Raw genomic sequence first — 21,143 nt, 5'->3', positions numbered from 1 at the left:
CCTCCTGCAGTGGCAGGTGTGGTTCTGTAGAAGGCTGTAGTTTTCCTTTGAAGGTCCTGTGGTGGTGTAGATGGGTTTGTTCTTCCTCTGGGAATCCAATGGAAAAGAAAGCTGCTTCTCTGTGAATGCAGTGGGAAAAGGCTGTCTCTGGTGTTCCATATCTCAGATTGTATCCAGGTATGACTGCTTGGTTCCTCCCCCTGGGTGGAGCATCTCCCAATGGGATGATGCAATTTTATCAGCCATGCAGTGAGATTCAATGTCCCATTGACAGAAGATATCCCCTGGAGAGAGGATACTTGTGGAAGAGATAAAGAAAACTGCCCCAGCTGGTTTCAACAGATGCTAATAGAATACATACTTTTGGTTACATCTTGCAACCTAAGACACTTAGCTGGAAAAAAGAGTAAGAGTTGCACTGATTGTAGTCAGTAAGGATCTCCATGTGGGAATACCGTGGATTACAGAAGTTAGAGAAGAGAAGCACAGTGAAAGCTAATGGTTGGAAGCAGAATTAAGATCAAGTTAAATGGAAAAAAAGAGATACATTTTAATGCAGGAAATGACTAACCTTTGGTACGGAGGAGGTGGAGTCCTCATTTTGCAGGGCTTTGAATAGAGGCCTGATCAGATCCAGCAAGCACACATTGGCCAAGTGAAAGTTACTGACCTTCCTATGGTAAACACTCCCCACTTTCCTTGTTGCATCATCCAAATTGACTCTGCTTGCCTCAGCTTTCATGCAACCCCTGCTTCTTTTCCTCACTTTCTTCTGAGGAGTCATGCACGCACATCTTTCCGCAGCCTACTGGAAACAATGTCTGCTTTGTTTGAGCTGTCTTCAGTTCCTTCCCTTCACCTTGTCAAACACCAGGAAGGGTTGACTTGGAAACTTTGTCCATTTAGCAGAACTTGGCTTCAAGTCAACAACCCCAGGCTAACAGTGTTTATCAGGCAGTAGGAGATCAATTCTAATTCCTGAACAGTTATCATTCTTCCTGTTGTGGCTGTTCTCCAGCACTTTGAGATGCTGGGAAACTTTATGCAGAGGTGTTTGCAGGAGGCAGAGAGATTGATGTGTCCCTGCAGGTTTTACAACTGAACATATTGGCCATAATGACCTCTACTGTCTTATTGGGAGGGCACTGTGCTTTCCTTTTTTCCCCCTAAAAGTTTGTGACAGCAGTCACACAAAGAGGGTCTGCCTGGTTTTAAATTGATATCTCAGCCTGGCTCCTGTGCTGGCACTGAGGATAGAGGAGATGCACACACTTGATTTTGTTGACAAATGGACAACACTGAAGAAAACAGGTGTACTGCTCCGATTCTCTGTAGCAATTGCCAGATTATTTCCCACTTGTATGTTTAGCCTGCCCCAGTCTGCTAAGAATCACAAGAAATGGGTGTCCTGCAGAGTAGCAACCTAAGCCTTACGCTTCACTGGACATCTAGCCAGGGGTGGAGAGATGGTCAGTAAGTAGACAGGTTGCCCGAGTTATGATGACTAACCCTGGAAAATGGTCATTAAGCACTGTTAGTGCTCTCCTTTTGAGCAAGTGAGGGCTTTTACAGCAGGGCTACAACAGTACTGCCACAGGGGAGGAGGAAAAAGGCTGTTTCATTCACTGGTGACATTGGCACTGTTGGACTCAGCTCAGGCTGATCTGGTTTCTGAGCATCCACACCCCATACCCCTTTTTTCAAAGCAACAAGGTTGAGGAAAGAGCATGGAGGGATGAAGGTAGGGAGACAGGCTCTTGCCCCTCTTTTTCTGCTCTGACTTTATAATGATATAAAACTTTTCCGATGATTGTGGAAAACAGGTAGGCACATCTAGAATGAAGAAACAGATGGGATTTTGTTCACCATTGTCAAAGTCCTGTCTTACATTTTATGCTGGAGTTCTGGCTGCCCTGGCATTGACTTCTTCACACCTCATGTCCTTGGTTATGTTGGAAGTGGGTCCTGGGAAGTTCATCCTCACCTGGCTCTCTGTTGGGCTCTTAGGAGCTCCTCGGGGTGGTGAAAGCTTGAACCAGGCTGCAAACCTTCCCTTCCTTCCTCTGCAGCCTCCCCCTTGCTGGGCATGGCAGGATGGCAAAGTGCAGTGGGACATTTCTTCTGAAGTAGCTCATGAAGTTGCATCTTTCTCCCATCAAGTGGATATAATTTAGCTCAGCTTCCAGTTCTGCATGGTGAGGAGGCTGCAGTAAAACTGAGCAAGGTGTGCCTGTGGTGAACCCAGTGTAACCAGCAGATCCCTGGGTGTGTGGGAATCCAGTATGGACAGACCTGACATGTGGTAGATCCACCTGTTCCTGTGCTGTTGGAATACTTACACTGACACACCAAACTTTTCTTTCAGATGATTAATGAAGCATGTTTGGTTTTGGGCTTCATGCTGTAGCAGTGCATCCTCTCTCTCCTCACATCTTTCCTAAGTGGCTCTTTCTGCATTGCTTGGAAGCTGCTTGGGTTTCAAACCGAGGTCAGCATTTTCTTGTTTGCTTGTGTCGCAGAGGTGGCGTTGCATCTGAGAGAAGTGAAAACCTTTCTTCCTACGTAATTAAAAAAATGCTGCTGTCAGCAGCTTCTGTAAGTCCTCAGGGTGTGTGGACAGTCTCTGAGGTCTTCTTTAACAGCCTTGCAAAATCTGTCTTGGTCAGTGCTGGGGAGCCGGATGGAGGAATTGTGCACCACCATGCTTGTGGCAGCTGTAGTCTGCAAACTTCTGCATTGTTCATTCTCCCTGTGCTGGTGTTGGCCTGGGAGCTTTCCTTTGCAGCTCAGTCCATTTTGAAAATGGGAAGGAAGATATACTGAACATGCACTGCTGTGCCTCTTCTGTCCCAGAGCGTCCAAAGGATGTTCTCTGGACTCAAAACTAGTTCTTGAGCTGAGACTAATCCTCACTGGAGCAATAGCCAAAACCACTGAGAACTTCCTCCACTATGCCTTTGACCTGCAACATTTGCTGTTGTTCAGAGTGCAAAAGAAAGCTGTGCCAAGGTGTAGGATACATCTATTTCCTCTTCTAAGATTAAAGGAAAATGGCCTTAAGGGACTGAATTATGGTGGAACACACCTTGTTTCCTTCTTGCTTGATGTCTTGGCTCAGAGAGGGGTTTGCTTACTGCTTACTCTTTGCCTTTGTGTTTTAAAAACACCAGTGAAAGGTAACAAAAAACAAACAAATGCTGAGCAAGGAGCAGCTGAGTGCTCCTAGCTTACACATCAGCCAGATTGTCATGGGTCATCCTGAGCTGTAGATGGGATCCAAACATTTTAACCTGCCATGAAGGTATGGATCTGTAGAATGAGATCAGAGGAGGGCCGCAAAGATGATCTGAGGGCTGGAGCATCTCTCCTAAGAGAACGGGATGAGAGAGTGGGGTTGTTCAGTCTGGAGGAGGCTTCAGGGAGACCTTAAAAAGAGATGATGAGACCCTGGTACATTATGCTGGAGAAGCTGTGGCTGCCCCATCCCTGGAACTGTCCAAGGTCAGGGTGGACAGAGCTTGGTGCAGCCTGGCGTAGTGGGAAATGCTCCTGTCAATGGCACGAGTGGAATGAGATGAGCTTTAAGGTCCCTTCCAACCCAAACCATTCTGTGATTCTTTGAGTTGCTCCCACCAGAGAGCACTGGCTGTGGGCTGTGTGCCGCTGAGAGGATGTGTTTGCTGTGGCATTTGGTGGCACCTCTCTTGCCACTGTGCCCGCCCTGAAGCTCCCTGGCTTCGCCTGCCCAGCAGAGGCACGGTCAGCTGCAGGGGACACTCCCCTGTTTCTCGTGGCAGAGTCGGGGAGCGGCTAAAACAGAGCGCTGCGCTGTCTGCCTTGTATGGAGGAGAGGCGGCGTCCTAGGAGGTAATAAGGGAGTCGACTCAAGGCCAGGGAAAAAGTCTCAGGTTTAATCTGAGCTCCAAGGAGCTCCGAATGCCATTGTATCCGACAGCTGAAAGCACCTTCAAGGCTTTCACAACCGTCTTAAGTACCAGGGCGGTAACAAGGGGGAAGGGACCCACCACCCAGTGGAGGGATTTGGGGGAGTGGAAGGTGGAGGGACAGACAGACACACAAACCAGTGGGGGAAGTTCAAGGGAGGGACCCCAGGCCCTTGTCCACTCACTCGATGCCCAAGTTGGAAGATTCTGGGAGAGTGGGATGGGGAGCCAAGTGATGGACAGGGTACCAGGGAGGGGACAGGGGAATGACTGAGCATTTTCAGGGAGATTGGCATTGAAGGAAAGGTGGGAAAGCTCAGGGTGGAACCATTGGGAGAAAAAGGGGGGTGAAGGGGCAAACCATTACAGAACTGTTACAGAGATATAAAAACACAATACAACACTCTCTCAAGCAGGGTTGCATTTGTTTGTTTGCTGTGGCATTTGGTGACACCTTTCTGTAGCAGGGATGTGTTTGGTTGGTGTGGCTTTTGGTGGCATGTCTGGAGCAGGGATGTTCAGAAACCCTCCAGAGGCCTCACGCTGTCAAAAGCAGCAGGAGCCCCACCATGCAGGAGACAGGGACAGTGAGGAGCAGTTTGTGCCACCTAATCTTGCTCTCCCCTCACCTCCTGGTTAGGGATGACCACTTGAAAATACAGTCCTGCTATGCTGGAAGAGACGGGCTGGGTTTCTAGACTAGTTTGCAAAGATGAATATTCTTTAAAACCTCTTGCTCTCACAGTTTTTTATCTGGCCCGTTAAGCGGGCTAAAAAGATGCCTCAGTCATCACAGTAACTCATTTTTGGTTTTTCTTTTTTCTTCTATGTCCACTCCAAGAGAAGGAAGGAGAACCAGGTGCACCCATTAGCGGAGTACTTGGCTTATCTCTCAGGACAGACATAAAAGTAAATATTTCAAGGGACAGCCTTAACTTTTCTGAACAACACTACCCAGGGAAGATCAAGGTACTGCTCATATGTGTTTGGGCAGGGGGAGCCTGCAGGTTTCATTTCCTGATGGAAAACAGCTGCTGTGTGCTATACTCTTAGGTACCATGGCTCTTAAAAAGAAATAGCCTTGTAGCAATGATTGCACCAACAAATTTGGCATTCCTGCGTTTATATTAAATTTTTTTATTGAGATGATGTAATTACAAGCATTTAAAAAATTATTTGCAACTCACTGGCCCTGAGAATAGGCTTGTTTGTTTTTGTTTTGTTACATTCATTTGATTCAGTCCCTTAGCCCCACACCTTAAAAAAACAAAAGCCATCATCAATAAAAACACTAGAATTTTATTTTTTTTTAAAAAAAGACCTCAAACGCTGGATTCATGTACAGTTGCAGTCTGACAAAAAAGATCTGGAGAATGCATATGTGGAGTTTGAAATATGGGGAGGGTGGCAGCAACTTAGTGTTCACAGAAAGGTCCCCAGTAGTGTTCTCTGGATGGAGAGGCAGTCAACAGGTTTCAAACTTTAATCAAGAAAATATTCTGCTGTGGAACTGCAGCATGTCCTACCTGACTGACCTGTGGCTTGTTGAGGCTTGTAGCAAGCCGATGACAATGAAAGTACCACTTAACCTTTGCATAACCACTTAACCACTCAGAACCTTTGCGGAGTGCTGAGGTTGGCAGGGATCTGGTCAAACCCCCTCTGGTCAGGCAGGGCTAACCAGGCACAGTTGCCCAGGACCGTGTCCAGTTGACTTTTGTGTGTCTCCAAGAATGAAGCGCTTTCTCCCTTTCCCCCCACTTGTTCTGGTGGCAAAGGCAGGAAGTTTGGCTGTTTTGCTGCTGGCAAATTCTACACTGGGAAATCAGAAACTGGGGGAGGGGAGGAAGGCAGGTGTCAGTGTTGGTGGAAAGACAGTGTTACCTTTGCTAGCCCTGGCAGGCAGCAACACATTCCTATGGCTCAGGATGTTGATGCTGTTTTTGCACTCCCATGGATCTGCCAGTGGATGTGAGGTCAATGGGAATCTTCATCCTGCAGTTGCTCTAGCCTGCCTACTTTTTTATTTTTAGTCATACCCAGTAAACCCACTTCAAATCCCCAAGAGCAGTTCAAATCCTGCAGTTCCCACAACAGACCCCAAGGCCCTGCAGTCCTGGCAGCTCCAGTGTCACCCACACCATTCCCTTTGGCACCTGGAGACCTGGCAGGAGGCAGAAAGGGCCTCTGTGGGACTGGCCTCTTCCAAGGTCAAGGGCTACTTTCATTCCAGCTAGCATCAGCCTTGAGAGAACTCCTTCTCTGTGGTTGTGATGACATTTCTTAAGATGTCCTTTATGTGTGAACTGAGAAGAGTTTACAACAGCCACAAACATTTTTTTTCCCTTTGACTTAGATTCTGCAAGTGTAAGTGATTGCATTTCTTTGTAAAGGTGAACATTTCCACTATAAAGCTTCCCTACAGGACAATGTATTATTTTCCTGTCTTACCCAGTGCTGAGGATGGACTTAATTTGATAGACAATGGTGAGGAAATGGGTGGATTGTCTCTGGTTCTCTGTGTTCTGCAGTGTGCACCTTGGCCATGACAAAAAGCTGTGACTCATCAGAGCACTTTATGCAGAAAGTCTCTATTGTTTTTTTTTGGTCCCTCACCATCTTGTAACAGCAGGGCAAAGAACTGCAGTTATGCAGTTGTCTAGACCACAGCAGTAAAGAGGATGAATCATCCTCTGCAAAAACTTTCACTTTCTACCACTGGACACCCAAGGATCCAGCTAGAGCCTTTCTTTACATTGGTACTTCTGATTACACTCCATCTGTCAAATTTACCACTTCACTCCATCTCCTGAGACCTAGCTGCAACTTGGGGGCCCTTGAGCAATGTGACAGAGTAACTCCTTGGGCCCTTGGTCTCAAGGGACCTTAGGTTTCAGATCTGTGACTACTGAAGTCCCACAGTGTCTCCCAATCTCACGCCTCATGAGCTCCAAGGACTTCAGAGTCACAACAGAGACAGGTGACACATTGCTAAAAAACACTCCCCCGTCCATTATTTTGAGGCAGAACAGATCAAGTACATGGTGTGCTGGGACTTGTAACTTACTGACTGTGATTCTATAGAAAAATGTGGCTGGGAAAAGCTCAGGGAGAAATGTACACCCTGTCATTCCTCATCAGATACTGGCTCAGAAAAATCTCTCCTTGTTGTACGATGCTTATCTACACCCTTAACAAAGCTGTTCCTTCTAGGACCTGTGACTCAATATTAAGTCTTTGGTGAGATTGGCCTATCTCTGTTTAAACACAGGGGACACTGTTCATTGCAGAGTGCCATTTTTTCCTGGATAGATTAACCCTCTTGTTTAATATGTGGAAAGAACAAATGTCCTGTTGGTTTAATAGCTGATAAAAGCTCTATCATGGGAATGTACCTTGTTTTTTGGTTGAAATGGATTAGATTAGCATTTTGATTTTTTTCCAGATCTAGTTTCTTTTATGTTTCCATTAAAGAGGCTTTCCGCTTTTAATGCACTGCTGTGGATGTGCTTTCTTTCAGGCACCATGTGATTCCCACAGTTTTCCTATACAGTTTTCCTTCTCCCTCTGCAAGCATCATTGCTGCTGCTAGATCTTCCTTCCATTCAAAGGACCACTGCTGACGGATCACTGGACACCACAGACATTCCTGTCCTGGTGGTCCAAGCTGTGAAATGAAACAGGCCAGCAGTTTCTCCTGTTTGGGCATCAAGGACTGCTGAGCTTTCTGTGACCAAGCTAGGCATAGCTCTTTGCCTCATGCCAAGCACCCTCAGTGCAGCAAACCAAATGGAGGCACCTCGCAACCAGAACAAAACCCCAAACCAAGAAAGCAACACGGGGGTAGGGTTTGTTTTTCTCTTGTCTTAAATCATGTTAAAAACAGGCACGCTGGGACAAGCTTCCTTGATGGCAGAGCTGTAGGATGGGGGAGGGCAGTGGGAGGCATAAAAAAAAAATAAAAAAAAAAATCCCAAAACAAAGCCAAAATCAATTACAAGATATAAGTATAGCTATTTGGTCTCTAGTTCTCTAACATCAGATTTTGGAGTGGTGAATCATCTACCTCTCCAGCAGCACAAAATGATCCTGGAGAGGCTTCTGAGTAATATGAACCATGTGATGAGTCCCTTTGCTTTCTCTCTATGATGTAAGGAACAGTCCTTCACCTTTCACCCCCAAATTGCTAGCAGGTATGAGAAACACCCCTTCCTTCTGTAATTACAGATGCTTCAGTCTTTCCTTTTTATAGAAAACTCTGAACTGAAATTCACAACTCTGCATTGTGAATATACTGGCAGGGATTACATATATATTTTAATATATATATATATATATGGAACTTTTAGATATATATACACACACATATATATATGTATTTGTCCCCACCCTCCCTTCCCCCTCCTCCATTCTATCACTTCTTTGCTAGAAGGAGGGAAAATATTAACTGATAGTCACTTGCAGAGGTTTGTCACATTTATTTTTCTCCTCTCTGGAGCACTTAGGTGATTGGTTTTGGTCCATATTCCAGCAGTTAACAGCCACTCGGAGTACTCTTTGTGAGCCCAAGCTATGCGGGGATGACAGCCCAGCCTACATGTGAAGGGTGTCTCCTCTTCATTTGACAGGTATGTGTGAGAAATTCTTTTGGTAGCTTCAACACATTTCCCAGTGGCAGCACATATAAATTGATCCAAGCAAACTGGAAGCCTTGAGCAAATCCCTTCTGTGTTGCTATTTTTTATGCAGTGTTGTGTCATGAGACTTGCACAGAAAATAAGAGCACTCTATTTCCATAGGAAAGCCTTCTAAAAACAAAAAACCAAAAAAGAAGAAGCATAATCTGATGTCTTGTCCCATGTGAGATAAGGAAAGTCAAACTGCATGTTTATTAGGAAAAAAAAAAAGTCAAAAAACCCCCAAAACTGAAACAAGCCAAAAAGAAAGAAAAAACTGAAGGGAGACTTGGTAGAAACAGTGAAGTAGTGCATAAGTCCAGGCTTTCTCCCCTTTGCTTTCCTGCCATCACCACTTCTGCCGGTTACTTAGGTTTGTTAAGGTGCTTCAGGTCCTGCGTGGTCTTCAAGCTAAGCAGCGACCTCAAGTACTGCTCCTGTGTTGTTGCTTCCCCTCCCAAACCGTGCTGACCATCAGGCAGATGTTTCTCCCCTGGACCCACAGAGGTGGTGCACCTGTTTCCTTCAGCACTCCTCTTCTTGGTATATTTGTTCATCCAGTTCCTGGGATTCAAGGTGCTCAAGGCGGTCTGTCCGGCCACTCATGATCTCATCTGGGGTCTTCATGAACCTGTAAAACAGAGAAACAAGTGCATTCCTCAGGGGTCTCAGCTTTTATCTTCATCAGATTGTTGAGACCCCTGAGCTCTGCAGTTCCTAAGATAATCTTTGCCGTATTCTTCCAAAGCCTTAGTATTTTCCAGCTTCTCCCCAGGTATCTTCCCTCCTCCATACCTTGAAAGGAAACAAAGAAATTACCGGCCTTTACCCTGGCTTCTTGAAAGCCCAAATCAGAACCAAACCCATAGTTTTTTTCCAAAGAATGATATTTATTTCTTCTCCCTCATATTGTTTGCTGTTTTCATGTCAGATGACAGCTTGGCCCAGGTACACTCATGTGTGGTGTCTGGTGACAGAGACATGAAAGGTGTTTATGATCAGCATATTTCAAAGCACAAGCCCTTGCAAGGTGTGGGGAGGCACAGGGCTACTGGTTTGTGCAGGCCTGCGTGTAGGTGAGTGAGAAGAACATGAAACACCAAAGGAACAGAGGGGAAAAAAGCCAAGGTCCAACTCAGAACAAGTTCCAGGAATGAAAAAAGCCCTGAAGGAAAAAGGTTTAGGGCTAGAGAACTGTAAGCAAAGACAGTCTCTTCCTGTGCGCTTGTAGAAAGTGTGACTGCAGTGAGGCAGCATCCTCTGTAATGAATGACACGATTCCCAGCACCAGTGTCTCAAGGCAGTAAGTCTGCAGGGTGCTGGAGACAGAAGCTGCCTCTGGGGAGGCATGGCAGCAGCAGGAAGTGAGAAAGAACATCCAACAGCCTGCAGTTTAAGTCTGCAGTCTTGATTTTTGCCAGGATGCTATTGTGTACTACTGCACAGAAAGGTTCTGCCTTTTCATTTTCAATTTTATGATGTAGGAGGAGAGAGTGGCACAGGAAGGATGAAGCCCTGGTTTCAACACAAATCAGTTTCCCAACTCCCAAGCACTTCTGGAGAAATTAGGATGAAAGATGTTTATGCTGGAAGTGGTACAAAATTTCATAGTCTTTCATTAACAACGTAGTGATTAACATGCAGCAGTATGAAATGTGTTAATTGTAAGAGTTGATTTTATTTCAGCTTGATGATATGCTCAGTATCCTTGCTCCAGTGAAAACAAAAACAACCAGCAGGAGCCTCGTTACTATCACTGACTCAGAATGGTCACTGCTAGAGCCTCTCAGCAAACACAGCATAGCCTGGAAGTAACCTTTTGCCATCCCTTCTAATTTTGGAAATCATGTGCATATATGCATTTAGCGGGGGAAAAAAGGGCTATGACTCACGGCTGTGTCACTGCTGGAAAAATGCTGCTGCAACAAACAGTGTTACAGTGGTGAAAAACTTGTATTCAGGAGTGGTGAATCAGTGCCTGGCTACACACTGAAAATGCACCAAAGCCCATGGCCAGACTGTGCCCGGATTTAAACCCTGTGGCTGTCCTGTTGATCTTGCATGACAATGAAATCTAAACACAGAGTGGTCCCACTGTCATGGGACCCACCCCCCTTTCCATGTGGGGCATGGGCCAATGTGAGCTGTACCACAGGACTTTGGGTATTCCTTCTGGTCTGTGCTTTAAGCCACATCAAGGAAACCACAGTGTGGGTATTTCTAATAGCAGTTGATTACATAAAAAACCAACCAAACAAAAAACAACCCAACCCAGAACTGCACGAAAATTAAGACACACTATCTGTAACCTATTTTGTTGCAGAAGACACCCAGCTAACCTATTAGAAATCCTTTTCTGACTCCATCTTACTTAAAGCTCCATACAGATATCTGCAGATGACAACTGCCTGCATGTTAAAGTCACATCTCCTATTATTTCTCTGCTTGCAAGGAATAGCCAAGAAAGGCACATTAATAACTTGATTTTTTGCAGCTGTTCTTTTTCTCTTCAGATATAAATAGGTCTAAGAAAACAACATCAAAAAGTTTTTATTGGGAATTGTGCAAAGAAATGTTTTCCTGGGATTTTTTTCCCCGTTTCCAAAGGAAATGAAGTTTATATAGCTCATGTTTTATGCTCTCTGGTGACCTTTGAATCTGTTGGTCAAACTGGCCAAGTCTGACAGAGCAACTGAGGTCTCCAAGGGCTTTAAGTTACAATGGTTTTGAGAAAACAGGCAGCCTGGTTGAGAAGAGATGGACTCCTGTTTTGTGTATGCCCCTACTGAAGGGAAGGCTTCAAGAGAAGCACATTCAATGTTCAGCATCAGGAATTCCCACAGGGCAATGCAGTCTTCACACAAGGCCACAGAGATACAGGTACCCTTGGTACTGATGGAGCAACCTTGTTTTAACTTTTCACCAGAAAAATAATTTACTATTGAGCACTTGATTTTGCCCATGACTGCTTCTTTCCATCACTCTCCTTCCTGCATCTGTATTTCCTTCTAAGAGCTGACATAAGTCATTCCAGAGAACCCTTTTCAGCTGAAGAGAGTTTGAGTGCTAATGCAGTTCTGTTAGCTATTTAAGAAAACAAAATCCAAGACTGCCTTCCTATTGTTATCATGTCCAAACAGACTGCTAGATCCAGGCCACTGACAGCAAAGCAGTCTTTGGTCTGAGTTCAGTGCTCTGAGGGTCAGACGTGCACTCGGATTTGTTGGTGTTGTCTGAAGAGGAGTGGACTGCTCTCACTCTGTGCCATCTGCACTCAAGTTTGTACAAGTATCTCCCTGCTTTAATGCTGTTTCAGGCTCTATTTCCTGAATTCTTGGTTGTATCATCCAATCAGCTGTGCTGGGTTTTATGAACAGCTCTTGCAGCTCCCTCTCTTCCTTCAAGGCAGCACCAAAGACGTGGTCATCAAGTGCTTCTCTTCTGCGATGCCCTTGAGGAAATGCGGGATCCCTGCTCAGCTTTCAGAGGCAGCTGTGTTTGAGAAGTCCATTTCGAGTAGGCTTTCCAGCAGTTTGACTCAACCCATTTATCTAAGGTCTTAAACAATGGCACAGCCTGCACAAAGCAGTGAAAAGACTTCTACTGTCTCCACTGATCATTGAGACAGGCCTGTGTTTTTTGTAAATTGGTGTGGCTGCCTTAAAAGCTGGGAAGCACTGCTCTATACAGCTTTTACAAATGTATGGCCATCTTCACCTGTGTTATAACTGTGGCAACGAGGTATCCCACACACAGTTCCATCTTCCATCCTCAAAAACTAACTGTCCATAGACAGAAATGGCAAAGAAAGAAAATTACCTGAACAAAAGCCTTTGTCCTGGCTCCTTCCGGATAATATTTAGTTTGTAGTAGTGGCGTAGGGCTCTGGACATTTTCTCATAAGTCATATTTGTTCTGTTCTGTTTTTTTCAAAAGAAAAAAGAAAAAAAGTGGTGAGATGATTCATTAAAACCTTCCTAAGCCCCAAAATGTGTTGCAGAACTATCACAGCTACCTAAAGTAACCACGAAATTACATATACCATTTTTTGTTGTTTGCAGGCCCATTCTGCCCTTGCCCCCCTCATCACCAAAGTTTTTTGGGTCTCTTTCCACACAGGGCAATTTAAGCAAGGAGTTTAACAAGAATTCCAAGCAAAGTTTTTCTACAGTTTCTTGGAACACAGATAACAAAAGACTTAACTACAAAAGGAGACTTTAGGTGGGGGAAGATGCTCATGCCAAGTGGGATATGACAGGCCTGTTCTTAATGAAAACACCTTTTGTAAAAGCCTGGGAGTAGTGGCTAATAGGCTGAATCTGTCAGCAATCCCTGCTTGGAGCACTGCTCCTCTGGGATTCCCCTGCATTAACTAGTTAATGCTCACAGAGCTCTGTGAGGACTGATAGCCTGTTTCTCCTCTTGTTACACAGGTGTACACCAAGAAACCAGTTGGGTTGTACATCTGCTTCTGTGACAGATCCTTCCCTTCATTCTGGGAGCTGTTGGCCCCAAAGGCCATGGCCAGAGCACTGAGGTTAAACTGAAGTGTGAGATGATTCATTAAAACCTTCCTAAGCTCTCAGAGGAGATGGCTCTGCTGAAGCTGAGTGCCACAAGGAAGAAGTGATAGGCACTGGCAGAGCTGTTTGTGGGCAGCCCCCAAATGAGTGACTTGGAAGAGCAGGATCAGCCCCTTAGGCTATGCCTACATGAAGGAGCAGTGGTTGCTGTCTGGCAGAGACTCCCAGCAGAGAGACAACTCTGCTGTGTGTGCATGAGTGTAAAGCAGCTGCCTTGCCATGGGCAAAAAACGCCAAACCAGTAGAAGCATGTTTTTATTCTGGGAGTCTCCATGTCAGGAGTTTGGCTTCATCAAAGGAGACTGATCCACCTGCCTAAAATGCCCAGTGAGAGCAGACCCCCTCTGCTTGCCCTGACTACAATAACTCTGTAATGGGAGGCCACATCAAGAATTCCTGTGGCAATTAAACACTAACAGGGACAAAGTTTTCCCTGCAAAACCTAGACTCTTCATTGAGAACCTCCCTGAAATACTGTTTGTGCTTCTTCCATTTCTTATATGCTGAAAGGCCACTGTGTTGCCCAAATGGCCAGTGGTCTGAAGGAGCTTCAGTTTTAGACACCCAGCATGAGACCTAATGGCATGGCTCAATTATTAATGTGCAGGCTGGGTAAGTTGTAAGTTTCATAAAATTCCCATTAGCCCATATCTCCAGCATGTTCAGAACCACACAGATGACAGCACAACCCTCTGGTATGTCAGCTACTCCTCCTAGTTTTGTCTGAGAATCTGTCCCATTATCTAGGTCATTAACAGACATACAGTACTGCCCCCAGAATCAATCCCTTGGGTAAAATGACTAGTGACTGGATTTTGTGCCATTGATCACCATCTTTGCAGCCCAGCAGATCAGCCAGTTTTCAGTCTACCTCACTGTATTCTTGTCTAGGTCATACTTAATTAGCCTGTCTTTGAAGCTATTATGAGACAGTTTCAAAAGCCTTTCTAAAATCAAGATAAGCTATATCCACCATTCTCCCTGAATCCACTGAGCCAATAATTTTGTTGTAGATGGATATCACAGTGGTCAAGCATGATTTCCCTTTTGTAAATCCATGCTGACTATTCATACATTCATATGAATATACTTATATACATATACTGAAATCTCTATACATAACTCAGCCCCAAACTATAAAAATCAGTAATGGCTTTCCAGAGAACAGACCAGGAACTGCCCTCTTGGAAGGAAATACATAATCCTGCAGCACTTGGTGTCTGTCACAGGGCAGCCTGTGGAATGTGGGAGTTGTTGCAGACAGGAACACAGAAAGCTCCTGCCCTGTAGTACAGAGCTTCTTGTAAACTACATCTCACCAGAATATCCTCAGCAACAGGTTTCGAGAAGAAGTAGGATGCCTTGAGAGAGAAGGACTGTTACTTCTTGCACTCCTTATCATTTTATAATTAAATGCATTTCTAACTAAAGGCCTTTAAACCAAGCCAACAAGTTCTCTATATGAAGAATAGGTTTTAGTGCTTCAGGATGGATGCTTTGTATTTCTAATGTACAAGGAATAAAAGATTACAGTTTTCCAGTAGTAATTTATATGCCATCTTTTCTTCTTTCCCCCCCGCTTATAACTGAATCCTGTAATGCTACAAGGGGCAAAGTGCTGCAGGAGGAAAATTGCATTGCTTCCTTACCTTGTGGTTTCCCCACAGACGAGCCAGCCCATTGGGATCCACTATCCGAAATATTTTGGATTCCTTATCTTCCCATCGGATGAAATTTTCGTACCGGCTGTCAGAAAGCAGCTGATAAACATAATCCCAAAGCAACCTACAGTCTGTGAAGAGAGAAGCAAGAAAATAATTACTTTATCTTTTTTTTTCTTTGTGATTAATTCTTGAAACTTTTTGGGTGGATGGATGTATAGTGAAAGGACAGTTGGGATCAGGGATGAAACAGCTGCTGTGACCTGAAATGAAAATGGCTTGGCTAGTATTGAGTAATGTTTGCAAAATGGACTGGAATATACAGCCTCTTCTGATGCATCCCAGTTCTCCTGACACTGACAGAGCATCTCCATCTCATCAAAAGCTGTGTGAGGTGACCTGCTGGTCTTAGTTGTGTGTTTGTGGTTGTACTGGAGCACATAAGGCTCACGCTGTTGGCCCTGCTGCTGTTGCTGGCTGTTTCAGTGGAGAAATCATGAATCCTGCAACCTGCTCTCCCTGCTTGAGGCTGCCCCTTTCTGTGCTAACATGTGAGTCTAAATCATGGGCAATATTACAGCTTTCCTTTGTAGACGGCATGTGATATAAAACTGACAGCTTGTCCCATTTTCAATTTCATTTTTTGCTTTACTTTTTAAGGTTCCTGAAAAGAAACAACACCTAAGTATTTTAATTACTTGAGTGCTATTGAGAGGTTAAATACTTTCTATTTGGATAATTGAATTCAAATTTCCTCCTGGCAAATACTCCTTAGGTTGCTAATTAAAGGTCTAACAGACACTTAAGTTTTAGTTTAGTGTTTTTCAGTTTCATGGCAGTCTCTTGAGACTGAGTAAGCCAAGAGCTGAGCTGCTCCTACTTCCTGTTTGCAATGTGTGTGTGCAGCACAGAATAACTGGGAATATGGAATATGGAATGTGAATTGTACAGAGCTGGGGGTACTGCTGCTGTCAGAAACAACAGGGTTTTCATAGCTCAGATATCCAGATTTCTGAGGTAGCTGTGGGGTTGCATTTTACTTTGAAAGCAATACCAGCCTCTGAGAAATGGATTGTTAGAGTTGTTAAAGGGCTGGCAACCAAAGACATTCAGCTTCTAAATGCTAAAATGGATTCTTGTCAGCCTGTCTTTCTATTCCTGTCTGTCTGTCTGGGGCTGGCACGTGTTATAATGGGCATGATGACATGGGAATATAAAATACTTTTTGAGAAAGGATATGAATAACACATTTAGTGAGCGCACCTGAAATGGACAGAGATTTTAAAGTTAATTTACCACTTCCAAACTGCAAAGAATATCTCTGACATCAGTACTGTCTCTAAAATCAGAATTTAGTTTGCCAGTGCCCTTGCTTTAGTCTCTCCCTGCCAGACCTACAAAGAATAAAGCATTTTGTTTTGAAGAGATGGCATCTGGCAAAAATCACAGGTTCCCATTCTAGCTGAAACCTACCCTGATGGTCACCTCATCCCTGACATCTACAAGAGGAGAAATGTGAAAGGCAAGAGACAAGACTTTCTGGTTAGAAAAACCTACTTTTCATTAACATTTTTCACAAAAAACATTTTCCACAGGAGAATGTCCATCCCCATTTGAGATTTTTCTAGGTTTTAGTTTAAAAAATAAAACCTGGGCACAAGTCTCCCTGCACTAAGTGAGAGGTCTGAAAACTGAAGTTGAATTCTACCACTTGAATTTCTGTCATCCCCCTCTCACAAATTCACAAAACACAATTCTTACATTGCCTTTCTGTCAGTGTTTTTGTACACACACACACACACACACAAGAAAAAAGCTTATTTCTAGACTTCATTTATGACTCAAGACAAGGGAGATTATATTGCTCTTCTGGTTTGTGCCTTTTAATACTGTGTTTAATATTGTGTTTTCAGACAAAAGGGTAGTAAGGCCCTGCTTAAATGGTTCTTTGACACACGTGCAATTAATTCCAGAACTTTTTCAATGCAAGAAGTGTATAGAAAATGTCTTTTTCTAGAGCAGGAATCCTTGGAGTCAGCTGGAGGGATGCTGCTCCTGAAGAGGCTAGTCAATGTCAGGCTTTGTCATATTCTTGAATTATCAACCCAGGGCAGACAACCACCAATTACAGCACGTTACAGATCATATTTACATTTCTGCAGAGATACGATTTACACTTGTCTTTAAGTTCACCTCATAATTCGCAATAGGCAATGTTATTTTTAATCTCTCTCTCTCACATTCAAACACACACCCTGGGCCCCCTTCTGCACAAAACCAAAGAAGAACACAAAAAAAATCAACCTGAGATGTCTAGGTGGAAACAAAGACAGCTTCAGATGCTGAGAAGAGCTAGGTTTCAAGTGCAGATTTGGTTTTTTATTGTTCACTTAGTTTTTAAGATGGATTCAGGCAAAGTTTGAATATAAATACACCTCAAATGAGAGAAACAGATCTGCATCTTGAGATCTTCACAAGAAAAATCATAAGTGATCAAGGGCCCCATCCCATATTCTCAACTGACTGAGCTGCTCAGACTTGCAGAGGTATTTAGTAGGCTGGTGGAATTCGTGAAAAACCCCAGCCACCCAAGTATCTGAGACTGCTGTTTGCTTCAACAATAAAACTGAAAATCCTTGAAAACTCTGCTTGGTTCCTACAACCACTTACAAACTTGATTTCAAACCATGTGGCTGTCTATCAGCAAATTTAGATATATGACTCAGTTGCAGTAATTTACTGAGCATCAGGGCAACTGTGGTAACTGTGTCTCAAGCCACTGCAAATAGGAAAAAAAAAATCTTAAACACCAGTAGAAAAAATTCAGGCTCACTGCATTTCTTCTCCCCAGAGTTGAGAGCTCCAAGCACACAGTTAGTTATCTTGGAGCAGATGATGCTTTGCAGCACACTTTAGCTATGTATGAGTTCTGCTTGCACAGGACCTAAAGCAGCTTGCCTTCCTTCTAGTTTCACTTGGGACACTTTTAGGAACTTGAGCACAGGCATTCAAGGGTTTTTTGTTTGTTTTTAACCACAAATGGTTGCCCTACGTATCTTTCTCCACAGATTGCACAGTAAAACATATGAGGTCTGGAGGGTTCTCCCTGACTGATAGAGGATCATTAATAAAATAATCTACCAGTAGAGACCATCTTTAATAAGACATTAAAGACAATGAGTCAAGGCTACCTGGTAACTCTTAGAGACTGTAATGAGCTTGGATTACAGTAGAGCCCTTCTGCAAGCCTGTAAAATTGGTCAAAACCCAAGAAGGGGCGATGCTAGAAAATGCTTTTAAAAAGAGCTTCTCTGCTAGGAAAAGAGACACCCCCACAAAAGGCTGTTGGAGATGATACACAACATGCTCAGGCACGGGGTGGGATTCTTGGGCTGCCCTGTGCCAGGCCAGCAGTTGGACTTTGATGATCCTTGTGGGTGCCTTCCAACTCAGAATGCTCTATGATTCTATGATACAGAAAGTTGTATTCTCCGGGAAGGTCAAAAGTGTGATGTGTATCTTCAGGAAGGACAGAGGAAATGGAGAGAAGGACTTGTATGTGGATGGTTGTTTTGTAAATGTCAATCACTTGTATGAGGGAAGTCTGGATGGAGGAAATGACTCCACAGACTCAATCTTTTTCTTGGCCTCCGAAGGAGCTGCTGCATGAGGGGACTCTCCACAGGGTGTGTGTTGGCTAGTGAGTAATAGCAAAAAGCACATGGATGTTGCTGAGGCCAAGTTTAAAAGTGTGGGAGATTCAATTGGGGAGTTGAGTCAGGGCTGGTACCTGAATTGTTTGGGCATGCTGCGATTTCCTGCCTTTTGGCTAAAATATGCTTACTTAGAAAGCAACTATACATCCCTAGCACAGGGAAACATCATTTCCCTCTAGCACACACAAACTTTATTTTTAAAGTGAGCTCAGATGGTTGAACTTTGTACCTTTTGAAGCTACAGAGATTCAGCTGCAGATAGAGCTGGGACTGAGAGGCTTTAAGGTGATGTAGTTGGGAGTGGGAAGGTGGAGTGGGTGAATGGCCCCAGCAACTTGGAAAGGGCTCCTAAACAGTGGCGCTTCCATGCCCTACCATTTCCTCAGCTGTAATGGTAAGCAAGTCTGAACTATGTAATTAGCTGGGAATTAGGGCAAACTGCAGCTTCAAATGGAGAGGTATGGCTACAACTTTCCTCCTGCAGCTAATGCTTCCAGAGGGACTTTTACAGTTATGTACAAGGTAATGATAAGGTGTAGAGTACTTAGATGGTTCTCAAACTGTCTGCCATAAGCACTGCCCTACATGTGCAAGAGGCAGCAGTTTCCCACTCCTAGTAATAAAAACCATGTTATTATTAATTGATTAGGCACAGTTTTCTGAATACACACCTAAAGAATGCCAGCATATAAATACTTCCTAATCGCTATATGATAGTAATAAATATCCCTTAGTATTGAAATACCATCTCAGAATGATCTGTAAATGAAACATTATGGATCTTAGGTTCCTAGTATTTTGATATTTGTCCAGCCATTACAAATGACTTCTCCAGTATCATTTGGCCAAGGTCATTTTCATGTTGCAATAGTGAGAGGTCTCACATCTGTGCTCCCTAGGACTAAATAATGCTGTGAACAATATAGGCATATGCATGCTAAAGACCTCTTTTGTTCAGGATATAACATTCCCCATCACTGAAATATTATTTAAAGCACACGATCTCTCTGAGCCCTCTATGGTTTAAATGAGACCCATGGTACAGAGCTGGCCCTCTTCATGTAGTAACTACCAAAACCCTCCGTAACCACAAAAATGTTTTGCGAGACCCACCCACATCTTGCACTGGAGAGCATTATATAAAAAGTGTTTGATCTGGCTGATGACTGCCTTGGAACCCAACATGGCTCCACACAGGAAGAGATGCCAAAGGAATGTTGTCATACTCCCTCTGACATCAGCTGAGGCCTTACCCCTTGCTGTGTAGGTTAGCCTAAAATCTCTCCAGCATGATATCATTAGACTTAAATGGTTCTGTGATTTCTACCAGCTGAAGAGTTCTCCCAAGCTCAGCCCCATTTATTTTACAAGTTGATTTGTGCTTCAGCTGCATTTGTTCAGAGTGAAGCCAACAACGGCTGTTCACAACTGAAACTAAGGAATAGAACCCTGGAGGTTCTCTGGCACTCTAGTTTCTCTAAATACACCTGAAGTGTGTGTGAAGACAACATGGTGATGCTCATAGTGTCAAAATGATGAACTGATGTAATTCACAGTCACTGGAGCTGGTGAAGGGCTTTCCATCCCAGAAAGTCTCTGACCTTGGGAATGCCATTGTCAGAGTCCTGGGAATGGTCTGACTAGGGAGTTTCCTTAACAGACATGCTGTAGGAGCATTATGCTGTGTTGAGATACAGTCCAGTCTCAAGATGTATCCATGACATGTTAATTTTAGCAGAGAAAACCAAAAGAAAAAAGTAACCAAGTCTCATGGTTAAGGGTTCAAATGGCGCTGAGGCCTGGGGGAGCACTGATCAGTCCTGAGGTGGAGCATCCTGGTCATCAATGTCTGTTAATCCATGTCCAGGTCACTGAGGGAAAATAATTTTCTTTCAGTGAATGTTGCTGCTGGAAGCAGGATGGTAAGCTGGTACAGTAAAGCCAATGTTTTTTTGTGGAGAAACCTCTTGACAGACAACTGTTTGTTCAGCTCAGTAAATTCAAGCTGGGGCTGAGTAAAGAGGTTGCCAGATCAGTTATATGTTGCTTCTGTCTTGTACCCAAATGCTAAGTGGGAGATCAGGCAGAAGGAGAGAAGAAACCTGAGACAGTCATGCTGCTAACAGTTGTACTGTGAGGTTGTAAAAATAACACAGCAAGACGAGGCCAAGCTCTGTCTTTGGCAATAAAAACTTGTACAAGGAAGGAGGATCCAATACCTCATGTGGTTGTAGAAAAGAGCACTGAAATCACAACAAATATATAATAGATGGATCACAGACCATTTGATAGATGAAGACTTTGAAAGCTAAAGACTTGTATTAAAACCAGTATTTTTTCTTCCTGTCTTCTTCTTCTGCTCCATACCCCCATCCCCACCAAACAGATGGGCATTTTCAGTATTATCTTCAAGTGCTCTTCTTTTTCTGCTCCATCACAATGGCAGAAAAGACTCCTGCTCAAGAAACTTAAAGAAACCTGTCTCTGAATCTCCTGTGGCTTTTCCTCAGCTTTACTGCTCATGAAAGGCAATGGCTGGAAAAGAAATTCAACTTCTGCCTGT

The 21,143-nt window shown here is 43.9% G+C and overlaps 1 protein-coding gene across 7 annotated transcripts in view; it reads right to left on the bottom strand.

Moving 5' to 3' along the window:
- Positions 1 to 5,057: 5,057 nt before the first annotated feature.
- The window catches only part of ETV6 (ETS variant transcription factor 6), a 128,530-nt gene continuing 112,444 nt past the window's right edge, over positions 5,058 to 21,143 (bottom strand). For all 7 annotated transcript variants that reach the window (XM_068190534.1, XM_068190535.1, XM_068190537.1 and 4 more), the window contains 3 exons: positions 14,853 to 14,995; positions 12,440 to 12,540; positions 5,058 to 9,251 (listed from right to left, as the gene is read on the bottom strand). In XM_068190534.1, coding sequence (XP_068046635.1) covers positions 9,146 to 9,251; positions 12,440 to 12,540; positions 14,853 to 14,995 — 350 coding nt within the window. In that variant the 3' untranslated portion in view covers positions 5,058 to 9,145. The remainder of the gene's footprint in view (positions 9,252 to 12,439; positions 12,541 to 14,852; positions 14,996 to 21,143) is intronic.

The sequence above is a fragment of the Anomalospiza imberbis genome, chromosome 5, assembly GCF_031753505.1.
Source record: "Anomalospiza imberbis isolate Cuckoo-Finch-1a 21T00152 chromosome 5, ASM3175350v1, whole genome shotgun sequence".
Taxonomy (NCBI): domain Eukaryota; kingdom Metazoa; phylum Chordata; class Aves; order Passeriformes; family Viduidae; genus Anomalospiza; species Anomalospiza imberbis.
The sequence above is the reverse complement of the archived record's forward strand: the minus strand, read 5'-3'. Positions and strand labels throughout refer to the sequence as shown.